This window comes from Meriones unguiculatus, chromosome 8 (genome assembly GCF_030254825.1).
Source record: "Meriones unguiculatus strain TT.TT164.6M chromosome 8, Bangor_MerUng_6.1, whole genome shotgun sequence".
Taxonomy (NCBI): domain Eukaryota; kingdom Metazoa; phylum Chordata; class Mammalia; order Rodentia; family Muridae; genus Meriones; species Meriones unguiculatus.
In genome coordinates, this window is record NC_083356.1 from 69,748,391 (window position 1) to 69,769,603 (window position 21,213).

At 50.4% G+C, this 21,213-nt stretch overlaps 1 protein-coding gene across 1 annotated transcript; it reads right to left on the minus strand.

Moving 5' to 3' along the window:
* Window positions 1–6,671: 6,671 nt before the first annotated feature.
* Window positions 6,672–15,922, minus strand: Mymk (myomaker, myoblast fusion factor). Its single transcript, XM_021651913.2, has 5 exons — window positions 15,643–15,922; window positions 11,071–11,185; window positions 9,921–10,069; window positions 7,426–7,542; window positions 6,672–7,018 (listed from the first exon to the last, which is right to left on the minus strand). The coding sequence occupies exons 1-5, from the start codon at window positions 15,775–15,777 to the stop codon at window positions 6,869–6,871; spliced, it is 666 nt and encodes a 221-aa protein (XP_021507588.1). The 5' UTR covers window positions 15,778–15,922; the 3' UTR covers window positions 6,672–6,868.
* Window positions 15,923–21,213: the final 5,291 nt, after the last annotated feature.

The following is a 21,213-nucleotide window of genomic DNA, read 5'->3' on the forward strand; positions in this document are numbered from 1 at the left end:
CATCTAAGCCTGACATGTCACTCTGAAGCATGGGACCCCGTTGCTAGAGGTGATGTCCTCATAACAACCATGCTTCTAGACATCCCCGAGTTTCAGGTGTCCCCTGGCCTGGTGGGGAGACAAGTGCTGTAATCTGCTCTGTGTTGAATAAGCTACCCCTTCCCTCTTCCTCCCATTCCATGAAAGGTTCAGGGAAGCAAGACACTAACGAGACAATGGACATAATGCTTTGTAAAGCAAGTTGTCCCCACAAGCTTTGGGAACAACTGGCCTCGACAATGTTCTCAGTACATGGCAGTCCTGGCAGGCTGGGGCCAAAGCTGAGAGACTCCGTGTGGGTCATCACCAACTAGGGACCCTCTGGGCTCGGCACCATAGACAGGTCAGAGGGTAGCCAGCAAGCCTTCTTGCTCTCACTTCCTCTCTGCCCTCACAAGCTTCTTTTTGCTTGGCCGCATCTCACCACACCTCTTTCTAGCCACCTTTGTCCATGTCTTCATTCAGGTCAGAAGCCCCCTGAAATTTCAGACCCTGGGACCAAGTCCATTCACTATCCCCAGAACAGCCCATGACCAAAGCTCATCCACCTGTCATTTTGCTTTTCTAGCTTTAGTCCCAAACGTGCCTCTTCCAAGATGCCCTCCTGAGTTACGCAGTCTGCAATTCTTAATTTAGAGCATGTTGCTTTCTTGGGAGTGAGACGTTTGGCAGCTCTACTGGGGTGATCCCCAGTAAGAAAAATCCTTTATTTAATTCTAAAACAAATAAACAAGCCCTATTTTGGTCTTTGACAACTGTATTAGTTACTTTTCTGTCACTGTGATAAAACAAAACAAAACAAAACACCTTGACCAAAGGCAACCTAAGGAAGAGAGAAGTTTTTTTGTCTCATGGTTCCAGAGGGATGGGGATCCAGCATCATGAGGTGGAGGCAGGGTAGCAAGTGGCAGGCATGGTGGCAGGAGAAGGGAGTAAACGGAAAGCAGAGGGAGCAGCTGAAAGCAGGGTGTCACTAAACACTCTCAAATCCTGCCTCCTAAACCCCCTAAACAGTGCCACCAGCTGGAGGCCCGGTATTCAAATGCATAATCCCAAGGGAGCACTGAGCATAAAAAAAAAAAAAAAAAAAGCTGATGGTCACCACTGAAAAGCATCATTAAAGGATGATGGAGATGGCTGAGTGGGCAAAGTGCTTGCTGTACCTGAATCCAGATCCCCAGAGCTCACTGTAAGGCTGGACATGGTGCCTGTCTGCAAGACCAGCACTCCCACAGTAAGACTGTATCAGGTAGAGATTGGAGAAACCCTGGGAGTTCACAGGCCGGAGAGCAACGAACAAAAAGGCCCCGTCTCAAGCAAGGTAGAAGCAAGGACGACACCTGAGGTCGTCCTCTGACCTCCAAATGACCTGCAGTGATGTACTCTCGCGTGTGCGCACACTCTCAGATATTAAAACATTGTAGAGAGTCATTAAAAATATTGTGTTGGGACTGCAAAATGGACCAGTGGGTAAAAGCGCTTGCCCTGAGAGCCCAATGGCCTAAGTTCAATTTCCGAAATCCCTGGAACCAACTCCCAAAAGTTGTCCTCTGATCTCTACACATGTGCTGTGGCATTTGTGTGCCTACACTCTCACCTCTCTCTCTCTTTCAATCTCTCTCTCTCACCACACACACATGCACATGCACATACACAAATAAAAAGTAAAAAAAAAAAAATCCTAAAAATGGAGAAAACACTGCACTTGAGCCCACTGAACCCTTTCCCAGCCCCTACCTGTCTCATTTAATCTTGAGAAGATTTAAATGTGTCAAATTCTGCTAAAATGTGAAAACTGAGGCTAAGAGGACCTATGATGCTTGCTTGAGGTTGCAGAGGGAGGGCTGACTCCCAACCTGCCTGGATTGCTCTATATCCCATGTCCATCTGCCTAGCCCTCTTCCTTCTGATTCTTCTTAATTTCCTAACACTTTTCCACATCAGCCTATTTCTTAACTCTCTTCAAAGAACAGCAGGCTGAGCTGAAGCTGCTGTCCTATTTTTAAGGTTAAATAAGCAGAGGTAGGAAAGGGCTGAGGTCAGCCGAGGTATTGGGGCATGTGATGTATGTGGTCCTGGGTCCCCCGCATGTGCCTACCCAGCTCACCAGCCAGCAGGATGGACACATGGTGCATAGAGCCCGTTCCAGCTGCCCTGGGCCACTCTAGCTCCTCAGCTCCTCCCTCTCCTCTTTCCTTCTGGGCCTCCTCAGCCAAGACCCTGTGGTTGGCCTGCCCACAGAGACCCAGTGCCCAGCATGCTGCCCCTAACTACAATACCAGCTCTTCAAGCAGGACAGTCTGTGGAGCGGGTGGGGAGCCGTAAAGCCCTTTTAAAGGAGCAATAAAAGTTTTGGGTTTCAGATCTCTTCCTGAAGAAGAGAATAACAGAGACAGGAAATTTCAGTAGCAGACTGACAGAGGCAGGCGGCAGCACGCAGACTGCCTCAGACAAAAACACCTCTGCGTGCAGGTCCTGGCGGGCGCCCAGGCGCTCTCCTGCGCCCCAACTGCCTCTCCCCTGCTGGGGGAAGCCAGGCTGCTGCTACAATGGACTGTTGTGTCTATCTTGCTGTAAATGTTTACACTATCCCTCTCCATTTGCCTTGCTGTCCAAGGTAGGGCACACTCTCCTTCTGAGTGGGCCCCAAGTGCATGTGCCAGGAGGGTATATGTGCACACTTAACAGTGGGACCAAGGCCAAGGCGCATGTGCTCTGGACACTGGGATGAATGTGGTCATGCCCATGCCCAGGCCCAGGACAGCTATGACGGTTCTGTGCTCACTCATCTTCCCAGATTTAGAAGTGACAGACTGGGAGGAGGGCCCACCCTTCCAACCATATCCTGTCAGGGAAGCCCCAGCCAGATCTGGGAGTCCCAGACTCTCTGCTTCTGCCCCTTGTCTTAACTTGTGATTTCTCAAACATGAACATTCAGGGAACTTAGAAACAGGCTTCGGGAGCGGGTGTGGGTGAGGAGCGAGAACATACAACACTAGGTTCAAACTGAGTTAACAACGTACAGCATTAGATTTTGTGTTGAAGTATGTCTTCTGTAAGTGTGCTGGAGTTAGGACACGAACAGGAACCAAGTGAAGGTGGAGGGCCCAGGTGTTAACTCAGGGAAGGCTACCAGCCTTTCCTCAGCAGCCACAGCAGCCCGCTCTTACTACATAACAAGTGTTGCAGAGCGAGGGCTGACTCCCAACCTGCCTGGATTGCTCTATATCCCATGCCCATCTGCCTAGCCCTCTTCCTTCTGATTCTTCTTAATTTCCTAACACTTTTCCACATCAGCCTACTTCTTAACTCTCTTCAAAGAACAGCATGTGCTCTGGAGGGTACATGCTGGGTGTTCCTCAGATACAAGCTGGGTGTTCTTCTGCAAGTCGCGCCCGGAATCTGTCGCTTGCCTAGGTTAGCCCACTCCTGCACATAGAGAAAAATTTCTCTTTCTTTGTCAGGGGCAGCTTGATATCTCTCAGCGCTTCTCCCCTCTCCTCCCTCTGAATGCCCCCATTAAGACTTTGCCTACTCAGTTTGTGCTTTGTGTCCATTTCACCCTCACTATCGCTAAGACAGAGGGTCCCCTACCACGCCTTTGGCTGTGTGTGTGTGTGTGTGTGTGTGTGTGTGGTCTAATTTTCTACCACGTACCCGGCATTCGGACACACCCTGGCATCTGAAGTCCTGCACATGGCTATCTCAACCTGAAGTGCTACCTACAGTCCTGACTTGGCTTACCAACAACCACTGTACACATGATCGCCTGCCCCAAGACGGGGCCCTGTACTCATACAGCAGACTCCCCCAGGCAGTATGGCTCCTCAGCTCCTAGGGGCACCCAGAATGTCTTTTCTAAGCACTCTACAGATAGGGGTGTCTGTACGTATGATTTGGATCTCCCATTATGAGAGATAGGAGAGGAAGTTCTGTCCAGAGCCTTAAGCGGCAGGATGACCTTGAAGCCCTCTTTGGCTCCTCATGCCATGACTCCCAAATTCCAAGGACACAGAGGCCCTGGGCTGGACGGCACCAGTGCACAAAGTCATTGTCAACTTGCTAGTTTTAAAGCACCAGTGGCCACTGGGGAGCATGGTGGCTCACCTCTTCCAGTTTTCCCCTCCTGATCCAGGTTGGCTCCCAAGATGTCAATGTAGCTCTTGGAGGAGGTCACAGTTGGAGAGACTGGGGAAGCCCGGGGTGCTGTTGCTAGATCTTTAGCCCCTGTCTTGTATTAGCATCCCTGGTTCTCAGTGTCCTTATCTGCAAATGAGCTCAGTGCTGTGTCCAGGACCCCAAACAGCAACGATGGGAGCTGAGGTGCTTCGGAGGGCAAGGCTACTTCTGGAACCTTAGAGGCACAGACTGAGAGCTGGAGTGTGCCTCCTAATCTTCTGTGACTTACGGACTCGGCCGGGTGCCCAGAAGGCTCTCATAAACCAGCAGCACCACCAGGGAGAGCCTTTGAGTGTGGCCCCTCCCTGCTCTAGGGCATCTTGCTCCCTCCAATTTTCCAAGAGTAGCTGCAGAGCTGGAGGCAGGGTTGCTTGCTGGGGGTGGGCTAAGACAGAGAAGTGATAGGCTGGGGACACCCTGAAGACACCTACTTCTGGGTGGGCCTCAGAGGTCTCACCTGGCCTGTCTCACTTGGGACATCCAGCTCTGATTCAGCAGTCTGTCCTCTGGAAGAAAGTGATGACCCAGGAAAGACTTGGCTCCAGGACACCCTGTGACTTCCTGGTGTGTGAGCTCATGCGATACGTGTATATATGGATATTTCACTGATGGGTGTGTGTTTATATATGCCTGGATGATATGTGCCTGCATTGACTGAAGACCAGATGAAGGGTGTAGCAGGAAGGTGAAAGAGGCCTTCTTATCTTAGTGCCTTTGTCCCCACTCTGTCCCTTTTCTTCCCCCTCTGGGTTTTCTTTTACTTTATTTATGTTTTTAGATTTATTTATTTTTAATGTGTGTGTGTGTGTGTGTGTGTGTGTGTGTGTGTGTGTGTTTGCTTCCAAGTACATGTACGCTCCACATATGTGCCTGGCCCCTTGGAGGCTAGAATACAGATCTGATCAGATCGTCTAGAAGTTACAGATCTTTGTGAGCTGCCAGCTGGGTGCTGGGAACTGAACCTGGATCCTCCGTAAGGGCAGTAAGCACTCTCAACCACTGAGCCATCTTTCCAGCCCTCTGCTTCTCTCTTCTCTTTAAAGGAGCCCCAGAGTCCAGACTGTGTGGTCTTGGCTTCCTTGCCTGATAGGTCAGATCTAGTTTTCAGGAGCCAGGTTTGAACATTCTGAGGTGCCCTGTGACATTATGGGCGGCTCTATCATTAAAAATCTCCAAGGCCAGAAATGGGATGAGGCCTATGGGTACCACCAGGGCCTAGAGTGGTGGGGCATGGAAGGTGAAGATGCCTGAGATAAAGAGAGTTGTGGATGATCTAAATTGTTGTGGTAGGCATCCAGAAGGCTTGGCTGAGGGGTCAGCTGGGAAGAGAGGACCATTCAAGCCAAGTGGTGAAGCTGGCTTCCTTAAAAGGTACAGGAGGAGCCAGGTACAGTGGCATATGCCAGTAATCCCAGCACTCGGGGAGGCAGAGGCAAGCAGATCTCTGTGAGTACAAGGCAATCTGGTCTACAAAGTGAGTCCAGGGACAGCCAAGACTACACAGAGAAACCCTGTCAAAAAAAAAAAAAAAAAAAAAAAGTCCAGGAGGTGACTGAGGAAAGATTGTCGGCTGTCTGCTGGGCGGGGGCTGCATATGGGTAGCTGCTCCCTTGAAGTGGTACCATCTGGAAACATAAACAAATCCCAGACAGGTGTAGGTAACTTCCTGCTGACATCTGGGAAGCCTTAGGTCCTTGGGAAAGCGGATAGCTGGGGGTGTTGTGGAGATTTAGACTTGTGAGGTGATGTCTGAAAGCTGCTGTTGTGACTGCCATGCCCTGCCATGCCCTGACCCCCAGGCTGTCACCAACAGGACTGCCCACACCATGGCATAGGCCCAGTAAGGCCTGGCTCAGGGGTATTGCTTGCACCCACTTTTCCTTCAGGACCTCAGAGTAAGCTTCGGGCCAATGTTGAGTAAAGACCAGCAGTGTACCCCACCTCCAGCCCAGGTACCCAGGCCAGTATTCAGCTCTGTGCCTACCAGCACCTGGCCTTAGGCCAGCTGCCTACTCTGAACTCAGGTGATCTCCCAAGACCAGGAGAGCACACAGATTTGTTCTAGGAACCAGGATGTATGTAAGGTGTTCTGTGTGGCTAATGACTAGTGGCTGATCAGGAGTTTGCGGGGAATAGCTTGATCTGAAACCTGCAGAAGTGATGAGACCCAGGCAGGGGCATGAAAGCTTGGGTCCAGGCCAGAGCTGATTCCCCTGGCTTCAGCTTCCTAAATGGGGAGCTTTCAGAGCCTGGACGAGGGGTAGAAATGGCAATAGCAGTTTCTTAGAGAAAGCAGGCCGTCCTGGCATGCAGTGCCTGGGAAACAGATAATCCCTGCTGTGAATGCTGCTGGGTTGGGAGTTGTGGCCAGTATCTACTGGCCTAGAGCTTTGCCAGGTACACATGCGGTTATGAGGCCTTGGAGGAGAATTTTTCTTTTTTTTTCTGCAACAGAGTGAAGCTACTGGTGAATACAGTCGGTGGGTCCCTAAGCAGCATTTAGCAGAGATCAGCAGGCCAGCTGGTCTCTTAGGGTGGAGAGGAGACCAGTTCTCATTGACACACCACATGGGAAAGCATAGAAAGTATCTTGGGAGAGACAGCAGGGCTGCCAGACAGGAAGGCAGGGGCCTGGAACAGGGGGCTGTAGTCAGACACAAGTGCAGCAGAGGGTGGAGAAGGTCAGCTTGGCGGGGGGCCCTGCATTCCCAGCCTTCTTGTTGACCTTGGGCAGCAGCAGGACAAAGGACATGGCCAGGGCACAGTGGTAGAAGCTGTGAACGTAGGTATAATCCCATTCCTGTGGAGGAGAATGAGTCAGTCTGGGGCCTCAACCCTTTTCCTAAACTAAGTCCTGCTAGCCATCTGGTGCCTCTGCCAGCCACCCCACCCTGAGAATATGGCTGAGAAAGACTCTCTGCCTTCCTCTGTCTGTTGTCTCCCAGGTGCTGGGCGCCAGGCCCTAGTCCTTTCCAGGGCATGCATCTTGGGTGCAGGCTTTCTAAAGTCAGGGCCTGACTTGACTCCCTGTGACCCTCCACACAGGCTGTGATGCTGGTACACTGGAGATGGAGAGCACCATCTTCAACAGAATGGAACTCATGCCTTAGAGCCTCCCTGTGAGAATAGCCTGCTATCCTCCCCATTGAGTTGAGCCATTTCCAGAGGGCTCTGGAGGACTTGATCCACTCCCCACAGGCCTGGTACCTCAAAGAAGAAGCGAAGCATCAGGGCCAGTGCCCCAAAGCAGAGGCCGGGGCCTATCTGCTGGGTGTAGATGCTCTTGTCGGGATATAGGCCCTTCTTCTCCTTCATCTTTTTCAGCTGCAGGGGCAAGATGGGAACATCAAAGTTCTCAGAATACAGTTAATGATCCATCCATGAGTTGTCTGGGCACAATCCCACTGCCGTCTTCTACCATCTTCTATCATCCCTATTCCTCTGTATACCTGAGTACCTCCGTGGAGTTCTGCAGAGCCTGCCACCACCACCACCTCCCTCCCCTGCCCATCAACACAGAAAGCAAAACTGGTAGAGAGAGCTTTGCTGAGTGATAGGGCTGGGAATCTCTGGACCAGTTTTCCCTGGGTCCTCCACTGCCCTTACTGGGGAAGTAGCAAGGCCGTTGACGCACTCCTGTCTCCCAGCCAGAGAGGACAGCCATGGAGACTGTTAGCAGGGAAAGGATATTTGGCACTTGTGAGCCCTGCACTTCTCTCTAGGCGGTTTGTGCGGTGGTCTTTGGGACTTCAGTGGCAAATATGATCAGCTTTACCAGCTAAGGGGTCTTCTTCCATTAACCCTGATTTCTCAGGCCCTGATGTCTTACATGAGGGTCTAGTGTGTGCTCAAGCTTGATAAGATGGGGAGTTACATGGAAGAGATGGGGTGCCCGTGGTTCCTCCCTGCAGTGCAGACCCTTGGGCCCAAAGGTATTTTAAACTCAGGATTGTTCAGGTTTCAGCAGGGTAGACCATTACACATCCCATTGTCAGGTATAAACTGTGGGCACAGGACAGCAGTCCTGACCTGTGTTGGTCAGAGCCGACTTTGCCACCAAATGAGGGATGATACAGTGCTGTTTTCAGTATTCTGTAGCTGGCATTCCTAACAGGAGTTGGGGGCTCAGTGAATGGTGTCAGTGTTATAGGTGCAGCCAATGAGTGGAGGTGGCAGTGATGATCAGTCTCTCAATTTTAACAGTGGGACCCCAGAGAAAGGAAGAATAGCGAAGATCACCCATGGACTTTGCCTTGCCCTGGGAACCCCTATTTTTCATTCCACTCAGCTTCTTCTTCCCAAGTGTTGTTTTCATACTTCTTCCCCCAAAGGGTGAGACATGGGACGGAATTGCAACCCCTTCTAAAAAGTAAGTCCAAACCACCTGCATATCCTGTGGTTATGGGATCTATGCCCCAGATGTGGGTGGCTGCAGCCTCTCTCACTCCTATTCCCACCAGAGACCTAAGCTTGGCATTTGTTGAGGGGGTACTAGCACATGTATGCCATCCTGGCTAATTAAAATCTAGTCAGGACAGGCATGCTGAGCTTCAATCCCAGCACTCAGGAGGCAGAGGCAGGCAGAGCTTCATGAGTTGGAGGCCAGCCAGAAATGCAAAGTGGTACCCTGTCTTAAAAAAAAAAAAAATTAGTCAGATCCAGATCCATTTAAGAGCAGCAAATGGGCCATGGACAGGACAAAGAGGCTGGTATCAGAGGAAGCCTTTGTGTTTGCGCATTCCAGCTTGGTAATTAGCCATGCAGAACCCCAACACCTCTGCTACAAAGGGGCCCTGGCCTCCAGGGTCAGCTGGGGCCAGCTTCGGCTCCTCAAATTAGAGTGAGATGGAAGTTTTCATCTCCCTGAAGCCAAGTGCAGCCCCCACTGCCTATTCGGGCTCCAGGTTTGGCTGAGGAGCCTCCTGTTCATGTTAGCTTCATTCTTATCTTGAAATCAGAATAAACCTGAGTTCCTCAGGGCCCACAGAAGTAGGACTTGGAAGCTTCCTGCCTGATTTTACCTGTCCCTACTTTGCTGCTGATGGATTGGATCCCCCTGAAGTGCTGCCTGCCCTGATCTGCACTGCTGCTGCTCTTTAGGGGAACCCCAAGATCCCAAATGGTGTTACATGAGTAAGGCAGAGCCTGGTGCTTGGTACCTACTCTGCCATATGGGCTCCTAATGCCTCTACAGTCCCTAGGTCCACCTACCATGTCCAAAGCTGGCCTCCTTCAGACAGGCTCTCCAGATTAATCTAGCTGCTCTCCAGACTAAAGTTGTATCTGTAAGTAGCCGTTGTCTCTTAGAACCATATTGCTGATAATGGTGAAAATTATGTGGATGGAAAGACTGACAATGATGGTCAAAATGATGAATGGTCTCCTCATCTCTGGATACATTAAAAACCATGTCTGTGCCTGTTCTTAGAAGCATTCTGTATGGGTATTTGGACACAAGGCAGAGGTCAAGAGAAAAGAAGTTTTGGTTTTACCCAGGACCAGTAATTACCGATGAGCCAGCAGGGCATGGGCTCCAACATGAGTCACTGTTCTTTAAGGATTCTAGGTGACTGGCCAATTCTTATGTTAGTTCACCTGCATGTAAGAATAGGAGGTATAGGACCTCATATAGGAGAAACACAAGGTCAGGGGAGAACTGAGGTTCCCAGGGCCCTGTCAGCTGAGATACACACAGTACTTACCCACTTTACAGTAATGATGAGGATGGCTGTACCTATGGGGCCGGAGTACACACCATAGCCCCAGCGGTCATGGAAAGTCCGCACGGCGATGGTAAGGACACCAAGCATTGTGAAGGTTGATCTCTGGGGTTCATCGAAGTCGGCCAGTGCTGGGGAGAAGCACAGGAATGGTGAGCAGCTTCCCTTCTCTCCACCCTTGGGAACTCATTGGGATGTTCTCAGGACCTCAAGGCCCAGCTTGGTCTCCACAAGGTCTGGATTTTGGTTATTTGAAGGAAATGGGAATGCTGCTTCCCTGGAGCAGGGTGGGTGAAATTAAACAGTAGATTGAGTGATCAGTATTTCCTGGGAATCTTGGGACAAAAGTATTAAGACTAGTGAGTGGTGCATAGGGCTAAGTCTCAGGAGGGACCCTCAGGTAACGTGGACCACCTGTGACAGCATCCACAAGAAACAAGGTTGAGGGTGTTTCCTTTCCTTTCCTTTCCTTTCCTTTCCTTTCCTTTCCTTTCCTTTCCTTTCCTTTCCTTTCCTTTCCTTTCCTTTCCTTTCCTTTCCTTTCCTTTCCTTTCCTTTCCTTTCCTTTCCTTTCCTTTCCTTTCCTTTCCTTTCCTTCCTTCCTTTCTTCCTTCCTTCCTTCTTTCTTTCTTTCCTTCCTTTTTTCCATTATGCTTCCCAATTTCTTCTTTCTTCCATCCCTTCTTTCCTTCCTTCCTTTTTTATCTTTCATGTTTTGGAGTGCTGAAGATGGAACCAAGGGCCTATTGCTCACTAGGCAAGTGTTCTAACACTGGGCTGTACACCAGGTCCAAGATGAGGATTTTGAATGGTCTACTTTCCTAAAACCCAGAGCTGAGATGACCCATGACAGCAAATGCTTCCATGAGCCTGGAGGACACTCCGGGAGGCTAAGTCCCTGAACTGCAGGCAGCAGTGGTCTCCATAGGGCCAAGGTGGGGATACCTTTGCCCTTTCCTTGTATGTCTTTGCATTTTAGGTGTCACAGGTGTTTATTACAGGAGTCACTTAAGAATGGGAAAAGTGAGAGTGCAGACATCTGAGAAATGTTCATGTGTCTTTTAGTAGATTAAACTCTTCAAAGAAGAAAGGAGGGAAAATCCCCCACCTACTGGTAGAGATGACCACTTACCCATCAGTGAGACCCATATGCTCAGGGCTGTCCCATAGATGCTGAAGTACTCCAGGATGTCACGGCGCATGAAGCACAGCATAGACAAGCCAGGCCCCTCGCAGGCATGGGAGAACTGCAGGGAAATCACATGAGGTCATCAGGCAGTGGGCATCAGTGCTGCCCAGAGGTGGGTGGAAACTGGTCCCAAACCTCAGGTCCCTCACTAGCTGTGAGACCTTAATGGCTTTGCGCCTCAGGCTCCCCATAGTATCAGGACATATGACTGTATACTCTCCTTGCTAGGTCTTGTGGAGATTAAACAGGTTAGTCTACCAGGGAGTCCAAAAGACTTTGTAAATCTCACTTTCAGACTCTCTTACCACTGGTCCAAGGCTGGTAGTCACTCAGATGAAGCCTGCTGAGGGGGAATTCTAAAATACACCTCTTGCCCCTGGGCTGACTGGAAGTGCACACATGTTCCGTTGTCAATTTTTGCATGTGAACCTCTTATCCTGGACCCCTGTCTCTTCAATTAAAACATAAAAAAGGAAGACCTTAGGCTCCCTGAAGCAGGTGCTGATCCTGATACCCTCGTTCTCTCCCCCATACTCTAGCAGGCATGTTCCCCACTTGTACCTGAACAGATTTGCTTTTAAGCAAAAGGTTCTATATGAAGTATTTCCAGGCAGTCAACTTATTTCTTACAGAAAACGACTCACTATCCCTTTGCTTCACATTTCATCATTTTAAGTAATATTTAATTACATGACATAATTATTTTGACAAGTGCGACTGGCACAAACAAGCCCGGGAGCCAGCACAATCGGCTCTTGGTAAGCCCAGCTCAGCAGGAGGGAGCAGGCAAGCTGGAAAGCAGCCTTGTTTGGAGGCAGCAGGGGCACCATGGGGGGCGGGTGCTGGAGACCCTGGATGATGAATGTGTCAGTCAAGCACGTAGAGCCGATTTAGAAGCTTAGGGACCTCCTGCTGATCACAGTTGCAAGGACTGTCTGTCAATCAATAAAGAGCAACCACGGGAACGGATGAGGTGGTCTAGCCTCTGTGTTGGGTCAGCCCCACTCAGAGGTTTGATGCTGTCTTGAGATTTGGATACTGCACCTTTTTAAAGGGACGTTGGCCAAGAGGAGGTTAACCAACCAGGTATGAGCTCTGACTATTCAGTTCAAGGAAAGACAAGCTTTAGGTTGGGCCAGATCAAGGTACTCACTCAAGAGGAGAAAGAACAAGACTCAGCTCTGTGAGGGGATCCTACCTTTTGGGTCCTCACAGAACCATATCACTCATGCCAACCTGAGCCCTCCATTTGTAGCATTTGTGCTTCCTTCTATTGTATAGGGCCCATGAATGAGCAAAACTTATTTGCCGTGAGATTCCGGGAAACATCCATGCCTCCCCTCATGAGGAACAGAAGAGCCTCACTAGGCCTGATTGTGACACAGAGTACTTGCCTGTGTGTGCCGGCCAGAGGAGCAGAGAGAAGCGGGTTTTACAATGGGGATCTAACTGCTCTCAGGCCCCGACGTTCTTTCAAAGCCTGTGTGACTGTGAACTTCCTGGGGCATCTCCTGCTCAAGGAGGCAGGGCAAGGCAGTGTGATTGGTACCCTCTCTCCTCAGAGGTGGTGGATCTGGCCAATTGGGGCTGGGCTAGGATGGGCTAGGATGGGTATGGCTGGAGATCCAAGCCTCTAACCAAGTTACAGGCTTGTCTCTCAGGGCCTCCTTTGTCCAGTGGAGTATGAGCACCTGTTCTGTAGGGCTTCCAGGGGGAACCTAATGATAGCCGTGTGTGGCACAGAGCCCCACACTGCAGGAATGATTTTTCTGAGAAACGCTGTTTAAAGTTTGCCTTTAGTAATTAAACTTTCACCCAACCTGAAGCCAAGTTAATATGTGCTTTCAGGTAATTTAGAACAATGGACTCGCCCTGATTGGCATTAGCTCACCTCTGAGAGAAACCTTTAAATCAATCCTATTACAGTTTGAATTTCTATTGTAACTGAGTCCTGCAGGCTCAGATGCATGCATACACTTTGATTATTGTATATGCTCTATTTCCCCTTTGTGACTTTTTCGTGCCCCTGACTTAGAACAATACACGTTTGGGTGAGATGTGGTGACCGGATAGGTCTAAGACCGCGTGTTAGAAACAGCAAGGCACTGGAAACATGTTGAAAGCAACATGTGGGTAAAGGCTGAAAACATGTGACTGTGGATTTGTGAGCTGTTGAGTCTATAGGGCCAGAGAAACAGCTATCTCCCTGTGAGGCTCAGATCCCTCATTCTTTTACCTTGTTGTTGTGCTGTTCTGCATACAGATAGGATACTGTTGTCCAAAATCCTTTGATTATAGACCCTGCTTTTAGACTAGATGACTGTCAGATTAGAGCAGGAGTGAGCAGAACTCTTTGGAGTAAATCAGGCCCACTCTTGGGTAAGTGACACCAAGAGTCATTCTTCTTATATTCCACATCACCACACATGCAAGTGGGAGTTGTCATGCAGGGTTCTAGAGGAGCCAGGTGGAAGGCTGAACTCTGTGAGGAACAGACTGTGGCTTTGAGGCCAGAGGACATTTGTCATAAGAGACAGCTGGCCCTGCCACTCTGGGTGGGGTGGGTCAGGCTGAGCTTCCAAGGCCAGTGCAGAAACAGCTGTAGGCGAGCCCAAACCCAGGCAGGCAGAAGTGACCTAACTGGGGCCTGTGGTTTGCTGGGCTATATCTAACAGGGACCTTGGGGACAAGACCCTGGCTTCTGTCCTTGACCTTTGAGTCTCATCTTGGCTCTGACCTTGGCCAGGTCTCATAAAGAACAAATATGGGACAAAGTATTGTGGGTAGACCAAGATCTCAGAGTTGTGTTCATGGTGACACTGATGACCTAGCCTTTCTGAGACTTCAGTTTCCTCTTCTAGCAAATGAAAATCACTACCCTAGGCTTATGGGTGATGCTGAGTCTAACCTCACCCTGGTTTCTACCTTGTGGCTTGTCATTGGCCTAATATTCTCTTCTCCTAAAGTGAACTCAGAGCCCTAGAGTCTCCAGTTCCTTGGAGAAACACACTGTTACCCATAGGACCACCACAACCAGGAGGTAGAAGCATGCCAACCCCTCCCCCACTCTTCTCAGCCCACATATCCTAGTGGCTTCTCCCACCACTAGGAAATCATGCCAGCTGACCCAGGATATGGGGTGGTATATGAGCACATACGTATAAGCTCGTGGCCTCAACTCACTGAGAGGCAGCTGGATACCCTCACATACTCTATGCTCTTGCCGACTGAGACCTGCTGCAGAAAGGGCAGGCCTAGGGACAGGATACTGTTTTCTAAAAGCTTGGCTAACATGGTACTTGCCAACCTTGGGCATGTATCCCATCAATGTGGGGGTCACACACCATACACACTAGTGAGGGAGAGGTGTGAGGAGAGAGAAAGAAAGCTTACAGAACAGTAAAAAAGATGGTGTGACCCTCTGGTTGGAGGAGAGCAGTGAGGGGCAGTGTGAGTACTCAGAAGGACTTAGGAGCATAGTGAGTGGAGGATGATAGGACAGAGAGAGAATAAATGGGTAAATGAATGGATAGGAAGAGATGGTTGGTAACAGATAATAGAGGCTAGATAGATGATGGATAGATACATAGAACAAGAAAAATGTAAATGAATAGATGATAGATAAATATATAATTAGATAGATGATGAAATAGGTAAGAGAGACAAAACCAAGTTGGATGGATAGGTAGATAAAGAGACAGACAGATAGGTAGAGACAGAGAGGGTCAGGAGAAGAAACCAGAGAAGAGCAGGCCAAGGAGAAGAGCTACTAAACCCCACAGGGTGTAACTCTAGAAATCAAAAGAGCTGGATACGGGCAGAAAGAAGGAAAAGACAGAGGCAGGGAGAGAATTAGATACAGAACCAGGGAGAGATGCAGAGGGAGAGAGACATGATGGGGGTGAGGAGAAGCAGAGGCCCACACACAAGGCTTTAGTAAAGCTGGCCCAGTGCCAGACATGCCCCTGAAAGACAGAAGACTCACCCCAGGACTGTTGCCTGGGAACAGAGGGGAGAGGGAACTAAGAGGCAGCCATCCAGACACATAACAGGAAGAGAGAGGACTCAGAAAGAGAGAGAGAGGCCGGCTCCCCTCAATGGGGTAGTCCCAAGTTCTAGAGTCAGATCCACCCAGACCCTCTACCTTCTCTGAGCCTAGTGGGTCCATTCCTGGGCTTGCTCACTAACCCCCTGTCCTCTCCAGCTCAGCAACTCATGAGACAAAGTTGGTATAAAGGAGGGTGGAGGGAGCACAAAGCTTGTCTTTAACTCACACAGGACTGTCATGGGCTTAGCTTCAGTCACAAGTGTCAGCCACCATCTCCACCCCTGCCTCAAATTCCTGGCACAGATGGAGAAACTGAGGTCCATAGAGGAAGACAGACTCCAGGAGCCCTCTGTCCAGTCACCAGGAACGCCCCCCTCCATGCGGGCTCTCTCTCTGTCACCCCTCTCTCTCTCTGACAGTGGTGGTGGCCCTGCCCGTGAGGCCTCCCTCCTAGGCCCCTCGCTTACCGCCACGAAGAACATGGTGAACACATAGACCATGGCCTCCATGTAGAAGCGCCTCTTGGCAGCAATGCTCACGGTGGGGAGGAAGGCCAGGCTGCTGAGGGTGGGCAGGAGCAGTTTGGCTACAACTGTCCCCATGGACCAGGAGGAAGGCACTGGCTGGGAGAAGGTGCAGAAGGCCTCCTCGGTCTCCAGGGCAAGAAGAAAAAGCCCACTTCTTTGCTTCTTCAGCGGCCCTGACTGCAGCTGTGGCAGTGCCCACAAGGAGGGCTTAAGTGCTCTGAGCCAGCATGTGTCCAGTGACACATGGAGAAGGTCCAACAGCTGATGTACCATGTGGTATGTACTTGCCTCTGATAGTCTCTCCTCCCTCTCTCTCTCTCTCTCTCTCTCTCTCTCTCTCCCAGAGGAATTCCCCCAAGAAAGCAAGCAGTATTTCTTCTTTCGGAGGTAATAATCCTGGGAGCAATTCCATATGAATGGGACCCCCCCATCTTCTGGTTATTTACTCTCGGGGTCCTTGTCCCGGGGTGAACATGTCAAGGGTGCTCCTATTTGGGTCATACATCAAAGGGGCACATGAGGTGAGAAAACTTAAAAGTTTAGCCAATTCTCAACACTCAGAGGACCTGTAGATAAGTGTCCCCTTTCACAGGCCCTTTTTACTCGGAACTGATTACCCACAGCCTTCTCTGATTGGTTACATTGTTTCTTACCGTAAGTTAGCAGACAGGACCCCTCTTCATTCTAAAGCTGTTGTCTGGCTGTTAAGCTCTTCTTCCCTCTTTTAACAACAGCTCCTTGGCCTGACTCCAGGAAATCACCTTCTCCTGTTGCAAAATGTCTTAGGAAGTTGTCTGGCAAGGACCCCTCAGCCCCCGGCCAAGGAACAATGGGTGTGTGGTCTGAGCTTCTCAGGCCAACTCTTTCTCCTGTCGATTTCTGATCGGCTTCTATTGCCATCTGTCCTTGTGGGCAGGGTTTAAACCCACAGCCTGAAGGGTTCTGGCAGGTGCGCACACCTGCGTAACCCTCAGTGCTCACTCCCAGTGCTCTGGGATGGGCCATTCCTTTATGCCCTTTCTGGTAAGCTGTTCTCCACTCCCCGCTGGAGACAGCCATCAATCATTACTGATTTCTGCCTGGGTCTGGCGTCATTGGAACTTAGTGGCAGATCACACAGTGTCACTCCTCAGGGCTGGTTCCTCTTTCACCTGCACAGTGACCCTGACATCTGTCCATGCTATTATTCTGGGCATGTTACGCCCAGTTTCTCTGGTGGCTGGCTGGGTCAGAAGGCTATCCCCCACTTCCCTCCTCCTGGCACCTAGACCTTGGGGTGTAGCAGACTCCGAGGCTTCCTCCAGGAGAGGTTGTGGGCTTCCCTACTCTGTGAGGCCTGGCTGTTCCGTCCCTGTTTAACTGTCAGCTCCCACATCCCTTTCTGGAAGCACCTTGTCTGAAGTTGGCTGAGGCCCATTTCTCCTGCTCACAATGAAATATGGGACTTTTCCAGTGTTCTCTCAGCCCCTGCAGGAAGCGTGGCTACTCACAAGATGCCCAAGCTTCTCCTAGCCATGCACCCCAACCCTTGCACATGTAGTCTCAGAAGCAGCTTCTGCCCGGCTGCAGCTTCAGGACAGCCCTTCCTGTTCCCTGCTGTTCCAGCTAAGGCCTGGTTCACTCCCAGCCTGGATGGCGTGTCTGAGGTGCAGCCTTCTGTGTTTGACAGTTAGGGAGCCAAGGGGTCTCTTCGCTGTTCCCCTGGCTGGTCCCCCGACTCCACATCCTTCCTATCCCAGCACTCACCATTCTGATAGAGATGCTTGTGTTGAACTGCTTAGGTTAGATCTGTCTGCCTGGCTCCCTGCCATAGTCCAACCTAGTATTTTGTGGGTCTTCAAAAAAATACCAGAGGAATGAATGGCTGTTAAAAGAATGAATGAAAATCCAAGGAGGTGGGGCTGATTTCAGTCTGGCTTTCTAGGGGCCAGTTCCCTTTCTAAATGGGAAAACCAGTCCTTGCTATATGAACGCTGGTGATGGGGGCTGGGGAGGTCCATGGTTTTCCCTGAGCAACTCAGGTGGGCTCTCTCATGACTCTCACTTCTCCTCTCACTGCTCCACAGTCCAAACGTGTTCAAAAGGGGAGCAGGAGACTAGATGTCAGGTACTTGGGGAGGTGGCAAGGAGCACATGCCCAAGAGCCATAAACCCCAGAAGCAGGAAAACATTCCACAGCTGTGTGTGTGCATGTGTGGGTATGTGCATGTGTGTTGCAGCTATGAACTCCAAGCCAGGCTGTAAGCTTCAGGAAGAGAGGGAGAAAAAGAAGTGGGGCTGTACATATGTTATAGCCATTAAAAAGGAAGGGGCTGAGGAGGGGGCATCCAAAAGCAAGGAGACAGGTGGCTGGGCCTGGGGTAGCAGGAGAAGCCCCATATACAGGCTGGACTGCAAGCTGCCCCCGAGGGGGCGGATGTGTGTGGCTCCCGTCCCAGCCTGGCCGCCTGGCCCCAGACCAGCTGACTCTGGAGAAGGCATCCAGTCTTGAACAGGACTGAAATGACCCTTGGGTCTCTCCAGAGCAGGAGAAATGATTTGCCCAGGGGCTGGGGTTGGAGTAAGTAGAGTAGAAAAGGCAGAGAGCTGTCCTGGAAGGAGGCATTTCCTTGGAGACACAGGGAAGGTGCCACAAGTCCACCTGGGCAGTTTCAAGGCCAACAGATGTAGGAGCTAGCTATCCTGGTCCTTCCTACCTTTGAAATCCCCACCTACCAGTCCCCTACCTGCTCTGTGCTTTGCCCAACAGACCCCAAGAGCTGTGCCCCCAAACCATGAGTGTCCTGAAGAACAGGAGCCTGGTCCAGAATGTGGCTGTTTCTCCATGGCACTGAATATGCACATGGGTCTTGAAAATTGCATATACACACAAGGTCCATCCAGGGCTAGCCATTGGCCAAGCTGTCTTTGTGCTGTGCCTCATGGATCTCTTGGCAACCAGCAAGTGAAAACCTCTGTCTTTTCCATTTTATGAGGGAACTGAGGCTGAGGGAAGAGCAAAAACTCATTCAAGGTTACCCAACCATATCAGACTCCCTGGTCCTGCCACTTCCTCTCATTTGTCCTGTAAGATGAGAGGGGGCAGAGCTGTTGTCTTCGTGTCTTGGTTCATGAGTGGACCCAGTGAGCTCTTGGAATGACATGGTTTCAGTGGCCAAGGGTCCCAGGTGGCATCTCTTCTCTGCCCAGCAGGTGGCATAGCCCCAGTGGAATCATGTAAGGTTTAGCCTCTAGGCCATAAAGCCTAGAGGACTGACAATTTGGTTCCCCTTTCCCTAGCCCCTCGGCTGAGGGAGTGGCTGGATTTTATAGAGGTGCTGACATGCATGGAATGCTGAGCTCTCAGCCTTCAGGACAGCTGTCTGTCTGCCCAGCCCAGGAGTGCCTTGCCAGCTGCTGTATTGGCCTCTTCCAAATTTTGAACACCCAACCCATAGTAGTGGGTCACTCCAGAGCACAGAGGCCTTGTTCCTGTCTGGGATCTACTGAAGTTACCTGGAGGAAAGGAACAGGTTTTAAATCTCTCTAATTCTTTGCTTTGAGGTCTGTGCCTAGGCAGGCATTTGGGGCTCTGTCTGTGCGTAACACAGGGATTATAATTGGCAGCACAAGCAAAATACCCCAGCTCCTTAACACTGCTAGAAGGCCATGCAAAGGCCTGCCACTCCTAGCATGGAGGTCAGAGCTGCTTTATGGCCCCATGAGCTTCTGCTGACAACTGCAAAGGGCTGAGGGCTCAGTGTAGGCCAGCCCTCCACTAAGTACTGTGTCATCTGCTCCATCATTGCTTCACCCTGAGAAGAACTGCCACCTTCTGGACCTGGGTGATGGAGCAGGGGTGGGTTTGAACTCCAGATTCCCTGCTGTTACCTACCCCACAGACTGTCTGTCAAATGACATCCACTGCATGTGGCCAGAGGAGACAGCCACAGCCTGGGTCTTCTGTGTACCCAGGAACATGAACATGTCTGTGTAAATCTTCCCTAAAAAAGTCTAACTCTAAGTTTTACTATAGCACTCAAGCTTCTAGAGTTCAATTGAAAAAGCTGTTCCAAAGCCACTTTCAATCATTCACATTTGACCTCAAAACTCCTAACTACCAAAAAGGCCTAATCAAACTTTACTTTTTGTCATTCCTTATCACATGTCTCTTCATCTCTGAATTAGAGAATACAGGCTAGTGGTAGAGGAGTCTGTGGGGATGACCATGGGCCCTTTGGGGATGACCTTCTCCTGAATTTGGAGGTCCACTGTCTCTGGCTTTTGCTGGTGTGTCTTGAACAACCACGGGCAAGCTGTGCTATCCCAGGAGGCTGCAGTACCAACATTCCCTGGCTAGCAGTAGCCTTGGTGTCCAGCCCCTCTGCGTTCTGTTTATTCAGTGCCAGCAACAGCTCACTTCCAGCTACACTAAGGTTTCTAATCCTCTCCTTGATTAGATTTGAGGACAAAGAAACCCACCTTTCTCGAGGCACTCAGACAGTAACCTGAGGAGTCTTGCCTAGCCACAGGCCTGGGTTCCTCAGTTTGAGCTTCATGTGTGAGCTTCACAGAAAAGCCAGTATTCCTGAATGAGATAAGTGGGAAAAACCAGCATTCCTGAATTACATAGGTGGGAAACCCAGAAGTCTGCTTTGTGGTCTAGCTCAGAACATACTACATGTCAACCTCTGCTCACCCAGGAGTCTACCCACTTCCTGGGCAGCCTGCAGTGGGTGGAGCAATGACTCAAGAATGTCCATCCTTCAGCATTTAGCTGAACCTCCAAGGGAGTCCCAACCTCAAGTCAGAGAGGCCATTCCAGCCAAATAAAGTTATGGATCCTAGTGGGGAGCTTCCCAGAAAAAGAAGCTCCAGAAGAGCATGTTGGTGGTGGGGGGCTGTCTGAGCATGTGGGGAAGAATCAGACAGGACCAGACCAGAGGCCTGGAGCCTCTGGCTCCTTCGGTGACTCTAGGATACCTCAGGCTCCCGAAGCTTGATGGATTGAGTGAGGAACAGGGACACAGTGGCTCCTGGGCTACATGGGACTCAGTACAAAATGTCCCCATTCAGAAAGCAGGACAGCACTTGCTCCTTATCAGTATTTTTCTCTTGACACATCATCACTTGTTTAATGCTATACTTCTTCAGCTCAGGGGACTTGACAGTTGAGTATCCACCCTCATGGTGCAAGGAAACCCTCCGAGTGTAGAGGGTATCACTGTGTAGGGGAGGAATCTGGTTGGGGTGGTGTCTTTGGATCTGTTTCTCTCTCTCTAATCCTCAGCCCATTGTGGACCAGGAAGTTATGTCATGGCTGACAGGGTGTCTTGAGTCTTAAATATGAAAGTTCCTAAGAGTAAGGTGTGGGGAAATGAAAGGATAGCTAATGCCAGGGCCTAGAGGGTCACACACTGGTGGGGATCACAAAACCAGCAAAACTGCCTCCACACGTCTGTCTTCCAAGGGGCCAGGCTATGGCCTGTGCATTGCCAGGCCAAGGGATGACGCTGGGTGGTTGTGACAGTT